The 15,670-nt window shown below is 39.4% G+C and overlaps 1 protein-coding gene across 3 annotated transcripts in view; it reads left to right on the top strand.

Moving 5' to 3' along the window:
• Positions 1–12,665, top strand: part of ATXN7 (ataxin 7) — an 84,707-nt gene extending 72,042 nt beyond the window's left edge. For all 3 annotated transcript variants that reach the window (XM_085072388.1, XM_085072389.1, XM_085072387.1), the window contains 8 exons: positions 899–1,151; positions 1,801–2,063; positions 2,504–2,586; positions 4,304–4,569; positions 4,987–5,185; positions 6,069–6,190; positions 6,471–7,422; positions 8,558–12,665. In XM_085072388.1, the coding sequence (XP_084928514.1) occupies positions 899–1,151; positions 1,801–2,063; positions 2,504–2,586; positions 4,304–4,569; positions 4,987–5,185; positions 6,069–6,190; positions 6,471–7,422; positions 8,558–8,575 (2,156 nt within the window). In that variant the 3' untranslated portion in view covers positions 8,576–12,665. The remainder of the gene's footprint in view (positions 1–898; positions 1,152–1,800; positions 2,064–2,503; positions 2,587–4,303; positions 4,570–4,986; positions 5,186–6,068; positions 6,191–6,470; positions 7,423–8,557) is intronic.
• Positions 12,666–15,670: the final 3,005 nt, after the last annotated feature.

Raw genomic sequence — 15,670 nt, 5'->3', positions numbered from 1 at the left:
TCTTAGATCTGTGGTTTGTGTTTACTTGATTGCCAGAAGTGTCTCTCAAGCAGGTGTTGATTACACAGATCGTGGAGGAATTACAGGTGTCCCAAGTATCAGTGAGCATACAATCCATCAATGTGTCTGTGTAGGCAGAGTTGGAACTGCCAGGTGTTTGGAGAATTCATGGTTCTGAAGAACTACCTTTACACTAGATTCTATTTTACCTGAAGTGGTGTTAGCAACATGGAAGTGTTCATGGTTTCATGTTAATTAAATAACATGTTCAGTGACAGAATCGGACCACTCTAAATTCAAATATTTAGGTTTTTGTAAAAGAATATCTGTTGCTGCTTTTGATGTTGCTGCTAAATAGAAACAAGAGGGAAAAAGCCAATCAAACAAAAACAGTAATGCTCAAAAACCCCAATGTAGATCAATATTTGAGCTCAGAATTATTCCATACTGAAGGTGTAGTGGATCATACCAAAAATTTGTCAGGAAGTAAAAGTGAAAATGTTGGATTCAATATCATTTTGACGATTAGCACACATAATTACAGATAATTCTTATCCTTTGAGGCAATATGATATTTAAGCTTGCCTGGCCTGAGGATGGTCTCTTGGCTTTCATGTGTCTGAGGTCCCTTGCTTTTTGTTTGAGATGGAGGGAGAGCTAAGTTTTAGTGGCAGAGGAATCTAAGTCCCTAAGCTTAAAGAGACTCTGGTAACCCTCTGGAGACCAGCATTGAGTGGAACCTCATGGATTACAGAGAGGCTTGAATCCTCTATGCTCTGTGTGTGGCAGGGGACCTCCCAAGCCAATAAAGGAAAAATGTTAATGGAGTAAATGACAAAATGAAGCGTTTACAAATTCTTTCTGTATGGGAGCTTAAAACCCCTTTTCACTCTTTCAGAAAGAAGACACAGCTCCTCCAGCAAGCCGCCTTTGACTCCTCCCTCCTCTTCAGTATTTTCCCTCATTTCATCTTTCCCTTCAAAAAACAAAGGTAGCAGTGGAAGTGGGAGCAATCGTTCATCCAGTGGAGGTACTAGTGCATCATCATCAAATTCCAAGTTGTTGAAATCACCCAAAGACAAGCTGCAGATCAGCGGAAACAACAGGTTAATGCATTCGGTACAGCACAGCAAAGTTCCCCATGACAAAATGTGAGTATGCCTTTTGACAGAGAATTAAATGGTATTACTTGCATAGATGCTGCTGTATCAAAAGAGTTTCCTTCTGTTTCAGAGGGTTTTTGGTTTAAGAGATAATAACTTTTAACTCCTCCAGATCTATTCCTGCAACCTAGTCAAAGATTATAGATAACGTTCATAACTGTGTAGAAGAAGAACTCTTGCCAAGCTGCATCTTAAATCACCACGAATAAAGGTCATTTTACTACAGGCTCCTAATTCTTTGATGTAATCTGCATACTTTGATCATAAGGGAGTTTTAGCTCTGATTCAGGTGATTTTTGACCTGCATATGTGAGATAACAGCTCTGCTGATAAAATTTACTGCCACAGAATGGTGCATTTCTCACTGAAATGGGTCCATTGCAGTTGCTTTGGTGATATTCTCTGTCCATGAATTCAAATAATGGTTTCTGAAGTCCCTGGACACTCTAAAATGTCAGGGAAATGGGGGAAAGGAGGACAGAAGAGATTATGAACATCATAAAAGATGTGAAAATTAAGACGATAATAGGAGGAAGGCCTACATTTATATAGGGAATAGATCAGAGTATTGTTGAATGATAACATATTTTAAGTACTGTTTTTCAATTTTTCTCCCTTTGTTTTTCATAAATAACAGTATGACTCCATCTGTCAAAGTGGAAAAGATTCATCCAAAGATAGATGGTGCCCAACTGAAAGCTGCTGTTGGTCCAACTTGTTCTACTACTGTGAGTTCCTCAATAAAGACTGGCCTTAATTGTCCCTCAATACCAAAGCCACCCTTGCCTTCCCCTGGACAGATACTGAATGGTAAAGGTCTTCTCTCTGTGCCTCCATTTTTGGAAAAGAAACCTGAAGAAAATACAAATAATAGGAAATTTTTACATAAAAGATTGTCAGGTAATTATTTTTATTTATTATTGACTATATTTCTCTTAGTAGTGTATCTAGAGAAATGCATATATAGAAATAAGTTTCAGAAGTAAATGAAATACTGTAACTTGTAGTAAGGGTTTTTATATTATAATTTAGATCTATAATTTGACAGACACTTATAGGTTGCAAACACCTTGAAATGTGGCTTTTCCTTTCAAAAACCTCCTTTTTTCCGAACCCTCCTTTGGGGTCACTTACAGGTGTTTGTAGACTTGAGGTCTGTATTTCAGCACACCATAACCCTGCTGAGAGTGTGGAAAAATTCATTTGTACAATTTTATTGTGCATTTTTATTTGTACATTTGCCTGTGTCATATTTGAAAAGATGGTTAATTTTTATAATGAAACTAAGTGTATTTCAAAATGTCTTTTGATAACTTTTCAATACTGTGTGTCTTTGACAGAGAGAGAATTTGATCCTGATATATACTGTGGTGTCATTGATGTGGAAACCAGGAAACCTTGTACTAGGTCTTTAACATGCAAGGTAGGATATCTGAATCAGAGTAAGATTATCTGAAGTTTTTATTCAATTTTATTCAATGTCCTGAGGAATGTGATGGAGAATGGAGAACACTGGAAAATGTTTGCTGTCAGTAATTACCACTCTAATTGGTACCTCTAAAAACATGTTTCTCAGAACCAAAAAGAAATTGGTTTTGAAGTTCAGTTAATTATTTATTCAAAAAGTGTTTCTTAAAGTAACCTGGAGAATTGTATTTTTGTGTAAACCCTTTAAACATGGATGTTGACATGGGACAAAATGTGTTACTCCACATGTAGGTAGCAGGGAGCCAACATGTTCCTCTCTTTGGGGGTAACCTTCAGGTTGTAGATCATGAATTTTAAAATTCCTTATAAGCATTGAAAATATTGTTTATGCAAGATTTAAATAATTCAAGCTCTTCCCCTTTCACACTCCCTCCTCTTCCCCAGCAGAGTCTGCAGCAGGTACTTGGTAGGAATTTGTGTAAATGCTAATGCTGCAGCCAGCTCCTGAAAGAGCCATGGAGCACGCCTAGAAGTCAAACTCTAAATGAAACAATCCGTAAAATCTTTCAGTCAGACAAAATATATCCTCTGGCTCCAAAATCCTGGGTGACAGAGGGCTGCCACTTTGTCCCAAGGAACCAAAAATTCAGATCCCCTGCACTTGTGCAATATTTTGCTGCTTTTCTGCAAAGCAGCTCTACCCTCAGTTTGGGAAGCGTCTGGTAAATAAACCACCTACAGAACAAAGGTAAGTGGAGCTGGCACTAATGCCCCAGAGGAACTGAACTTGAACACATTGCCCTTTTGGAATTACAGAGGGGAGGAAATTGTTTCACTAATAGAGGAGGGAAAAGCTGCAAGATTTTACAAGAGAAACAGTCAAATCAAAAGTGAAAAAGAGGAAGTAAAAACATTTCTCAGTAATTCCTTACTATATACCTACTTATGAAAAAATTTTTGGAATTGCTATTTGTGTCTGAATTATGTGACAAAAATTTTTACCTACTAAAATGAACCAAATCAAACCCTTTGTGCCATATTAAGAAGGTATTGTGTGTGACTTGAGCAATTCAGAAAAGTAGCTTCCATTTACTTCACCTTACTTAGAATTTGTGCCATTTATGCACATCCACATCTTACTGTGTGTAGTGTTCAGGATACTCAAAGAACTTTGAGTCCTGACTGACTCTGGATGCTGCTGGTTGTTTTGAATTCCTTAATATCTTTTTGATTACATTAGTTTTCAAGGAATATATTAGTATGTAAGAAGGCAGCAAAGTACTTTTGTAAATATTTTCAGTTCTCCCATTAGAAGTCTGATTTTTAAACATTATCGTGTTGAATATTTTCGTAAGAGAAGGTAAATATTTTCTCTTTCTGGTTTTGCAGGAGTTGGCAATTGAAATATCAATGTAAAAAAAGGTTTTTAGTTCTAGTTGTAAATTTATTAAAAATTTGGCAGTTTGGTTTTTATTAAGAAGTTTGAAAGAAGCCTCTTACTGAATTGCTGGTTGTGTTACTCTCTATTAGACAGGGATCTAATCATGCACCCAGCAGTTTTAAAGTTTGTTTTCTAAGTCATATTTCCATCTGTTTATTAAACCAGGAGTGTGATGATTTTCTCTGTTTTGGAGCTCCAGACACGTGTTTTGAGTGTTTGACTTCCACAAATGTTATAGCCTGGGATTAATGATTTATTCCTGGTTCTGCAGACACATTCCTTAACCCAGCGGAGGGCTGTACAGGGTCGAAGAAAAAGATTTGATGTGTTATTAGCTGAGCACAAAAGCAAAACCAGGGAAAAGGAACTTCTTCGACATTCGGATCATCATCAGCAGATGCCCCCTCTCAGGGAACCACATCCCTCACCTACTAAAACTTCCCAGGAGCTGCACCAAAATTCTCATGGAGTTACTCTTACAGAATCAAAGCCTTTATTACCTAATAAACCCAAACCTCACCCCCCCAGTCTTCCAAGGTAAGGAAAATCTGCAGATGCAGTGCTGTGGAATGAATACTGTGAGCTTGATGAGGTGGATTTTGAGGGAGTGATACAGATCTGTTGTCTGGGGCAGTGTGTTTGCTCCAGGCCTGGTGCCTGTCTGCAATTAGCAATTACCTGCTGAGGGTAACTCCTGGTGAGGAGGGGTTGGTATTTGAAGTAGCAAAAGCTGACTTGCATCAATGGAAGCAGTTCAGCAACAATTGGGCAATGCTGATTTCCCAGGGGTACCACCATACCCTGTCCTTCCCCTCTGCAGGCTACACAACTATGGACAACACCAGGAATCTGTTAATGTAGATTTCTTTCTCTCAGTTAGAGTAAGTGCTTAAATGGCAGAATTTTTAGCTAGACTTGGTTCAATAACACCTGGTTACTGCTTGCTTTGCCCAGGCCTCCAGGCTGTCCAGCCCAGCACAGTGGAAATGCCCCCAGCGAGTCTCCTTCTGTCCACGAGTCCCCTCACCCTCCCTTGCCTGCAGCTGAGCCAGCATCTCGGTTATCCAGTGATGAGGGAGAATGTGATGAAAAAGAAGAGCCTGTTGAAAAACTGGATTGTCATTATTCAGGTCATCATCCTCAACCAGCCGCTGTACGTTTTCAAAGTTAACCTCAGTCTCTCCCTGGCTCTAACTGTAAACAAGTTACTTTGGGGTTTTATGGGTGGCTTTCTGTGGGGTATGTGATTTTATTTTTTTTTGTTGTTGCTATATTTTGAGAGAATTATTTTGTGGCCTAGTAGGCGGTGAAGGTTTAACTAGTTACAAAATAAACATGCCAAAAAAAATGTGTTCATAGCTCACTTCCCCAATCCAAAAGAAACCAAAATGCCAGAATACTAAAGATGAAATTGGTAACTGCTCTAAAGGGCTGTGGTTTTGGAATAAGGACATGTAAACAGTGTCTTTTTGGTACAATTTTCTTATTGGACTGCCCTCTCCACACCCACACACATTTTTGCTCAAGTTACCAACGTCACATTAAAGGTAGCGGTAAGGTATTTTAATATTTAGATCTTGAAAAAAGCTAGTTAGTCTAACTAAAAGCAAAATTATTGCCTAACCTGGATGTCAAATTATATCCTTTTTTTAAAAAACAGGGTACAAGCATATAGCTGGTTGGTCTTCAGAAGTAGGTGTTACATAGATATGCGTGTGTATGTGTAATGTTTATACATAAACAGAAATACTGCTAAACTTCTCTGTTTAATCAGAGGAATTCAACTTTGACTTTTTCTATTAATCATAAGTATGGGAGTATCAGAAGAGAATTATCTCAATATACCTTGGTATATTGAGAATTATCTCAATATACCAAGGCCAAAATAGTTGTTAAGCCATAGACATAAAAACTCTAATTTATATATTTTATTATTCTCTACTTAAACATCTAAAAGCATATTTTTATAAGCAAATTGTTATTCAGAGAATTGTCATTGAGAGTAGAAAACGCCAATAAAAATCATGTCTTTTCAGTTTTGCACATTTGGTAGTCAGCAAATTGGAAGAGGTTATTACGTGTTTGACAAGCGGTGGAACCATATTCGATGTGCACTTGACTTCATGTTGGAGAAGCATCTTAATTCACAGATGTGGAAGTGAGTAGAAGTGGGAGAGTTCTTATTTTTCTTGGTGTTTGTGGAAGTATGTGGAACCTGTGATTCTAGTTAAAGAACAGTAATCGTGTGTTCAGACTAAAGGTTGATGGTTATGCTTTACATTTTTTGCAACAATTAACTATCAATTAAATAAAATCATTTAGTGGCATCAATCAACCTCAAGATGTGATCATTTTAAGGTAGTATTATTCGACTGGGTATTGGTGTGAGGAACAGTGGCTATGTGGGGTTTTATCTGTGTATTTCTGTTCACCTGCAGGAAAATTCCTCCAGCATCCAGTAACACAGCATCAGTCCATGCCCCGCATCGGACAAACTCGATGCCTGCTTCTCAGCACAGTGTCAATGCAGCAGGGTTCCTCTTGCCCACCACGGTTATGTCATCGCCAGCGTTGGTCTCTCCTTCCTGTGTGTCTCTGAACAACAAATCGGTACCATCCCACGGGACGACACTAAATGCCAATCCCGCTGCTTTGGGCGCAGTGGATCCTGTGTGCAGTATGCAATCAAGACAAGTGTCTTCATCCCCTTCAACACCTACAGTGCTTTCCTCTGTACCTTCACCTATGCCCAGCAAACCTCAGAAAATGAAATCCAGCAAATCTTTTAAACCTAAGGAATCTTCTGCTGGCAGTGGCACCTGTAACAGCACCGGCAGCGTCAGTAGCAGCGGCGGCTCAGGAAAGAAGCGTAAAAACAGTTCCGCACTGCTCGCACCTTCTCATTCCACAGAGTCCTTTAGAAAAAACTGTGTGGTTAACTCTGGAAACTCTGGGACCTCCTATCATCCCTCGGTGACAGCTTCGTCCCACAGCGTTGGCCTCAACTGTATGACTAGCAAAGCTAACTCTGTTAGCCTCAAACATGACCAATCAGGGAGGGGTCCTCCGACCGGGAGCCCTGCAGAATCCATAAAGAGAATGAGTGTGATGATGAACAGCAGCGACTCCACGCTCTCCTTAGGGCCCTTTGTTCATCAGTCCAGTGAGCTGACTGTAAATTCACACAGCAGTTTTTCACATTCACATACTTCCCTTGACAAATTAATAGGAAAGAAAAGAAAGTGCTCACCTGGTTCAAGCAGCATCAACAGCAGCAGCAGCAAATCAAACAAAGTTGCCAAATTGACATCGGTGAACAATGTTCATGCAAAACACACTGGTGCAATCCCAGGGACGCAAGGACTGATGAACAATTCTCTGTTTCATCAGGTAGGAAATTTTGTCTTGAACTAAGCCAGCATGGAATGGCTCCTCATGTGCTTATATTACATGGGTTCTCTTTAGTATTAAATAGGCAGCCAGTTCCAGATCCTGCTCAAGTAAAAGGTAGTTCTTCTCTTTGTTCACTGCTCATTTTGAGTGTTCTTACAGTACATTTATGCAAGACTTTTTTAAACATTCTGAATAAAAAAGGCTACACTTTATGAAAGAAACCTTAAATATGGTATTTCAAGTTCCTTAGATGCTGTTGCCTGTGGATTGCTTTCAGATGAAATTAATTCCTCTTACTTTTAAAACACAATCGTAGAAGTGAATCTTGCCAGCCTGCTGTGGAACTGAGCTGTGTGCCTCAGCCTGACTCCTTGTTTCTGTGTCAGGAATAAACATTCTGCAAAGTGGAACATAATGATGCTGATAACAGAACTGTCATAGTGTGATAAAATAAGCCTATTATCTCAAGGTGTCATTGACTAGCATCTTAGTAATAATTAGATTAAATATTATAAATCAGATAATAAACCTTTTTTGTTGGTAAGGCAAACCAATATGCTATAAAGGAAGCAGATGTCATGAGAATGTAAGATCCCATTTTAAAAATTAGTTTGGGATTTTCTTTTTTTTTTTTTAATATCTCAGTGGAAAAGTAGTGCATTCAGGATTAAAAATCCAAGAAACTTTGTTTGCTCAGCTGCTAAAAACCTGAAATCTGTGTACCTGGAGAGCCAGGAGGGTCAGTAAGAGCTTTTTCTGAGTGGTTTCTTAATTTTCAGTTTCAACCACAGAGGAAGATTTTCACCTTTATGTGTTTTTACTTAACCAAAACAAAGCCTTCAGATGTCTGAATTTATTTTTTGACTTACCTAATAATTCCTATTTCAACTGTGCAATATAAGTAAAGGAGAAGTATAATTTGAGCGAGTTAAGGAAGGAAATTGTGCATTATAACTTTTAAGAAGTTTAGTTGAGGATTGTCAAGTCTCAGAGAAGCCAACCTTGTGTCATCGAGGTTGCTTTGTGCCTGAGATTTTCCTGCAAATATGCCTTTGTTAGCCACCAAATGTGTTTGTTTTGAGTGCCTCTGGCAGGCTGGCTCACTGCTCCTTCTCTCTTTTCTGCCCCCAAGCCAAAGGCTCGTCCCTGATAGCTGAAGGCACCGCGGTGAGAAACAAACTGGACAGTTTTCACTACAAGCAAAACCTCCATCTGGATTTCTGGACTCCAAGATGCCTTGAGTTTTCCCGACTTCCCATGGTCCTCAGGTGTGGAAATCTACTGGACTGTCACTTAAACAAGGAATTTCCCTGAAGCCATGTCTGTAGCAGCGAATATACTAGAAATGGACACTGGATGAAGTTCAGCCACATAATTGCTCTTATCAGTGTTAACAGTGGTCTGGACTGTTTGCTACAAATCTGTGAGATTTTCCTTACAGGAGTACATCATCTTGCCACTATTTGACATAGTTTGGCTGGGCAAACGAATGTTTTCTGGGGGGAAATAAAGGTTACTGTGGACTTATTTTTATACTGATGGTGTCTTTTGTAGGTGATAGCTAACCAGACAGACACCCTCAATGGAGAGGACCCCACAGCAAGGGGAAAAATGTGTGAGGCACAATGGAAAGAAGCCCTCAAGAAGGGAATATGGCTTTAGTGTTTTTATAGCAATGTTCCTTTAATGGAATATAAAAAATAGCACAATTCAAAAAAAATAGTCTGTTTTGCCCAGCCTTTTGCAGGTAATTTGGGATAAGAAGCTATCAGGAGTTTAAAACAAAACAAACCCAACAAAACCAGAAAAACTTGTTTGAGGCCATTGCTCAGAAAACAAGTATAAAAATGTCATATTTGTGTGATACAAAACCTATTTTTTATTCTTTTGAATGAGATTTGATTGTGGAGGAAAAGTTAATTTTGTTCTTTAAAAACTCAAAAAATATTCAACAGACAAAGGCAAATAACCTCTAAAACTATGCCCAAAGAACGTATTTATTGACCTATACTGTATACCACAGGCCTTTGTTTTTTTAAAAAAAGTAACTGTATTGGTGAAATTAGGCTGGATTTGTCTTCCAGCTGATGAAATTAGCCCTTTTAAAACTAAGTTTTTAAAGTGTTTAAATATTTTATAACAACCATAAAAGTCAGTTTCTTTCTGCCTTGTTTGTGTAATGAAATTGTTGATGTGTGATGCCTTCCACCACTCAGTAAGATTTTTTTTTTTTTTGGTCAGAATTCTGGAATAAATGCCAATTTGACAGCAGAGTTCACTGTGAAGCACAGCTTTGTGTGTCACAGTCATCCCAGGCCCACCCAGGCTTTATGAGCACGGGGGGCTTTACAGTTTTGTATAATCCAGCCAATTTTTATGAAGTATTTTATCTTGCTTCAAAACACCTCAAAAATGAATTCTGCTAAAGGGCTCATTGTGTTCTGGTTTTACTCATCTGGATGTTTTCATTAAGTTTTTAAACATCAGGTAAAGGCTCAAAACTGACTAAACTTTTATTAAGGGAGCAAAGCAAAGGAAGATGAAATCCTAACCAAGAAGATTTTTTTTTCTGCCTTAAAGGGGCACCAGCTATTGCTGAGAAGAGACAATCTGAGCCTGTCCAACTGTTCACGTAGCCCAGCCTTCTCCCCATTCTGGTGGCAAGTAGTAAGTACATCAGGGAATCCAAAGCCACTCTGAGTAGCAGTTGCTTAGTTGTTTACCTAACAATGCTTTCAGTTTCTCCTGAACTTCCTATGAAATCGTTGTTATACAGCAAAACAACAAGAAGCCTCTATGCAGACACTTTAGCTTTGAATTGATACAAAAGATCACATTGAGAAAGCAATGTACTAGAGACTCTTATTATGCAAACTTAAAAAATAGTAGTCAACTTTTCAGGAACAAAAGGATTCGTATTTAATAGGATGCCCTGTTGAAAGGATTGTTAGAACTGCGATTGGTTTAACGTAAAAGGAACCAAAGCGAAACGCCACAAAGAGAAATCCAAGCGTATTAAATCTGCACGTTTGGAGAGAAATCCATGCTCTGGTGAAGTCCCTGGGGCAGAGCTTCCACTTCAGGATAGCATCAGTCACAAGTGCAATTTGACTCTTGGTAGAAAACAAAGGTAAAGGAAACAAAAATTCGGCAAGATTGGACGCTGGTGAGTTTGTGATTGAACTCTCCTCTGGTTTTTAAGGTTCTGTTGATCTGAAAGCAAAATGGCAAATTTGTGCTCCTTCAGTAGCGTGCAGATGTGTGCAAAGTGAATTCCTGATGGCTGTTCCCACAGAGCCAGTGTGTGCAGCCACCTGCACTGAGTGGGCTTGAGCCACTGGGAGCAAAGAGTCCGAGCATAAATTCTGTCTGCCCTTATAGACCTGCTCTAAATATTATGTTTTAGATCTTGGTTATAAGCAGAACATTGTTCCTGAAGCTTTTATTGTCACATAGTTCGTACTGTAAATAATTAAGGAAGCTTAAAATTAATTTTCCTTGCAAAATTGAATTTGCAGTGGCTGGGTTGTTTCTAGACAGATTTTGGTATTAATTTAAGAGATACAGTTTTTATAGTCTTTCCAACTTCTCGTTATGACTCCTGCAGTTTTCTTAACCTAAAAAATTGCTGCAATGATGAACAAAGAATTATACAAGAAAAAAAAACATACTTTTGTATCTTTATTTTGGAATTTCTTGTTCTATTATAAATATTGAAGTATCCCTATTTCAGAAGACATATTTTGTTAATTGATTGTACATATTTAAATATGTATTTTTGCACAGGTCTTTTTTTCTTATATCCAGTTTTGGTACAATTGAGATCATCTAGTATTTATTTATTAATTAATTAAAAAAAAAAAAGCAAATACCTTTTTATAATTTGAAGTGGTTCACTGCCAAGCCAATAGTTAACATGCCTACTTTGCAACGTAAGGGATGCCTCTGTTTCGTGAAAGCTGTGTCCCTTTTCCCTGTCTTGGGAGTGGATCCACGCCAAGGATCCTTGCCCAGGAGCCCACGTGGTTGAGATGGCATTGCTTATCAGTTGCCTGATTCCCAGAAGATCCATTTAGTTAAGTGACACACTGCTTCTCTTTTTTTAGTGTTGGTGTGCGTGTGTGTGCGTGCGCATCCGTGTGGGTCTCATGTGGTTTAAACTAACGGAAAAACTGAAAGTGCCTGATATTACTAGTTTTAAGCTTGGACTGTTTAGACAGCTTCTCCTTAAAAGACTTGAATGTTCAGTTGAAATTTCGGAGCTTGCTTTTTCCACCTATATATAATATATGTGTGTGTGTATATATATATATATATATGCACACATGCATATATCTATATTTCTGAAATTAGTGAGATGGGTTGACAAAAGAAAGCAAATTATGCTGGTAACTTTTGTAAAATCTTTTAATTCGAATACCTTGTGTTGGAACAATCCCATTGATGACTCATATTTAGTGTAATGCCAAGAGTTTGAAATATGGTTTTAACCAGCAGTTTATTTAACTGTCTCATTTTGGGAAGGGGAGGGAGCAATATTCATTAATCAAATAATATAGGAAATGTTCGAAGTTGTTGGTGTTCCAAAACAAACGAAAAACCCCAAGTAAGTACCTCTTAAAACCACGAAAAAAATAAAGATGTGATTTCCAAATGACATTTCTAAGGCAGTTGTCTTCCTGTAAGAGTTCTCTTGCCAAGGAATCTCTCGTCTTTTACTCATTCTGTCCTGGAGGAGGGAATTGGGCTTAGAAAGATTCTTAAATGTTTCACTGTTCAGCAGAAAATAATCATTTTTACCTTTTGTGCGAGATATTTTACGTTTTAAAGATAATTTTGAAATGAGCACTACATAATGTCAATGTGAATGTAGGCCTTGGAAGCATCTTGCTCGGTGTTGAGCCTGGTTCTAAAAGCAATCTCCTGTGTAAAATGTGTGAATAGTTTGATAATTTGTATACATAATCAAGAGCATCTGATCAGCTGAACTCTGTGTTGGCTGCTGTATAGTACATGAACAAATGTCATGGGATAGAAAAATTACTTTGGATATTTAAAAGAAAAATAAATATATAGTCTATTTGTTTTGTAACAAGTTTCTGTAAATAAAATAATTTATACTATTTATAAGAAAAAGTTGTGCTTTGCTTCATGAAAAAGATTAGTTTGTTGAACAAACATGTTACTAAACAAGGCAATAAAATTAGGACTTTTCAATAAATGAGGTTGGTTGCATGGAATACATTATATGTTTCTGCTTCATTATAAAATCCTTCACTATTAAAGGAAAACATTATCTGTATCGGTGCCTATGTGAACTAATTTCAGAGAATTGGATGTGGTCAAATTCTGTCACTGTCCCTCGGCATCGTGGGTCAGCCTGGTAGGATCAGAGCTGTCTGTCCTACAGGGGGTTGGTGCCTGGTTTTGAGCCATGCCTGTGTCACCTCTGCAGCATTTTCCTGTGTAAAGGACCTTGTGTTATTTAAGCTTCACACTTTATATAATTTTCTAATCAGAATAATGTGCAGCAGCTTTTACAGCTCCTGATGTAGTATGTTGAGTCGTCATGTTTCCTGGATGATCTGCTTTTCCTTCCAAAAAATTATCTCCTGTGTTTTCACAGTTTGAAGATCCAGTGTGTGAATTCAACAGGTTAACCACTCCTGCAGAGCTTTTCTCTGCACGTGACTCAGGACTCGAGTGTCGTGGGCAACTTCAGAGTGGTTTGTAAAACCAGTAAAACTCCTGTTTGTGTGACAGGACTTCAGAGTGACATCTGAGGCAAAGCTTCCTTTATTCTGTCTCTGTTCTGGTTTGGGGTTTTTCCCCTCTTGTAACAAGTTTTTCTTAATATTTAGAATAAATGCTACAACATCTAAATGGGGTTCAGACAACAGGCAAGTTCCGCTTTGTCTTTTTATAAGAAGCACCTCTAATAGTTCTGCATTTTTTTCGTTGACTGAAGATTTTTCTTTCTTTTTTTGTCTTGTCTTCCTGCAAATACCTTTCCTTCCTAGTAGCAATTTCTACTACCTGTGCCATCCTGTAAGAGCTGCTGGCACTGAAGCTGGCTGTGCTGAGCTGTGCAAGTGACCACAGCCTGGAGCACATGGGAGTTGGGTGTTTGTGCAGAAGAGCAGAGCTTGGCATCGTGTTCAGGCAGGTTTGTGACTGTGAGTGCTTCAGCACTGAACGAATTTAATACAAGGCTCAGTGTCCTCTAAAACTGGCAAGGTGAAGAAAGGAAAAAAAGGTGCATTCACCCTGTGTAACCCTGAGCTCTCTGAGGTATCTTGGAGCTCTCTGGGTTTGGAGCATCTTCTGTCTCCCCTTCCTTTGCTGCTCTTGGTGCAGTGCAGTGCCAGGGAGCCCTGAGCTTGGGGCAGAGCAGAGCTGCTCTGTGGATTCTCTCTCCTGGTGACTTAGTTCAGGAAGGGGTTAGTGATGCAAAATGCTGTCTGACCATGTGCTCGAGTGGAACCCTAAACTGGGCAATGAGCAGTTTCCTTCCCATCAGTGATTGTCTTATGGGAAAATAGAGCAGTTTATATTTGGGAGAATTACTTGGTGATGTAGGAAATTGCCAGTGCATGCAATGAAGGCCCAGTGTCAGAGGTTCCCTGTATATGTGGGGTTTGTGCAGCTTGTCAGTGCCTTTTGCATTGAACATCAAAGCTGGAGAGCTGCATCCTGGGAGCCCCAACATATTGCCTTTCTCCTGGTGGAGCCACGTTGGGCTCAAAGGCTACAACCTGCCTTTGGCAGCAAATCTCCTGAATAATCCTGGTCCTGCAGGTGCAGCCCTGGATGAGAGGTGGGAAGTTGGCCAGGTGCCCTCGTGCTCTCTGAAGGCTGTAGCACTCTGTGGGTGCCTTCTTTATGCTGACCACCAAAACAACCCAAAAGAGGCCTTGCCACTGGCTTTATTTAAATGCAAATTCCTCTTGGTTCATTATTATCACGTTCTGCTGCAACAAATAATCAAACACACGTGGCTCGTAGGATCCACCATGGGACTTTTTAATTTGACTGGATGCTTTTTTCAGTGCTTTGGCTCAGAGCTGTGTTAGCTGCTGGATTTGTTCCTAACAAGCAGCATGGGAGCTTTGTCATGGAAACGTGCCATATGCTTGGGGTTTTTCTGACCCAACAAACTTCAGGGGAACCTCGAAAACCTTTAGGGAAGTTGTTCAAACTAACCTGGATTGAAACGTTATTGCCAAGGAGGAAGAAGGGCCAGAGAAATGCAGTAAAAAACACTATGAGGAATAGCTGGTGTAGATATTTGTACCCAAATTGATACAAGTTTTCTGCAGCAGCAGCAGGGACTGTGTTGCTGCTGGGATTCAGTGCTCTCTGACAGTGCTTCAAGTATTTTATCCTCCATTTTGCGGTTGAGGTCCCTTCACCTGAGTCCTTCCCTGTCCATGACAGATGGCTTTTTCCTAAGCCTAGTGTCTTGTCCCTTGCCTGCAAGGCTGGATCTTGAGCTCTGGAGCCCAGTGTTCAGAGGTGTTGGCAAGTCAGCAGAAACATGTGAACCAGAAACTGCACAGAAACTAAATTTCAACTGCTTTGTAGCAGAGCTTTACTCACAAATCTTCAACCACCCCATTTCCTGCCCTTCCCACCTGTTTTCTCACTATTAATGCAGGGAATGAATTGCAGAGAGAGGTGGAAGCTGTGGCTTGGAATCTGTGTCTGGTTCTGGCTATTTTGTAGCGAGGGTGAAGTCAGCCTTGCAAAGCGAAATTGGAGAATGGCATTAGCTTAAGGAACTGCCCAAGCTTAAATTACAAGAGAGAATGTACAACTTTGGCATGTGGACTATAAATCCATGGAAAGGTGTCAAGAGTGAGGCATGAACGGCTGTGTCTGGAGTGCTGCTCACAATCAGAGCTAAATAAAGGGAAATCATGAGATCAGATAAACAAAAGATAAAGCTAACATGACCACAGGATAGTAAAACTCTACTTGAAATCACTTCAGGGCTTAAAGGAAATTCTAATGCTTCAGATTTGACATGGAGATGAAAGAAAGCAGTTAAAAACAACAGAACAGGCAAAATTATGCCCTTGATCAGTTCAAGGCCTGACCACCCTGGACTCCTCAGCATTCCTACTCTTTGGAAAATCTGTGTTGTCAGATTGCTTTTTTTTTTTCCCAGGAGAGCAATGTGAACAGCTGCTCTGGCCAAGCTGTGTGCCTCCAGCTGCGGGCTTCAGGAGGTGTTGCTTTTCAC

Source organism: Lichenostomus cassidix, chromosome 12 (assembly GCF_008360975.1).
Source record: "Lichenostomus cassidix isolate B80296 chromosome 12, HeHo_3.0, whole genome shotgun sequence".
NCBI lineage: Eukaryota > Metazoa > Chordata > Aves > Passeriformes > Meliphagidae > Lichenostomus > Lichenostomus cassidix.
Note: the sequence above shows the minus strand (reverse complement) of the source record. Positions and strands in the feature narration are given on the sequence as shown.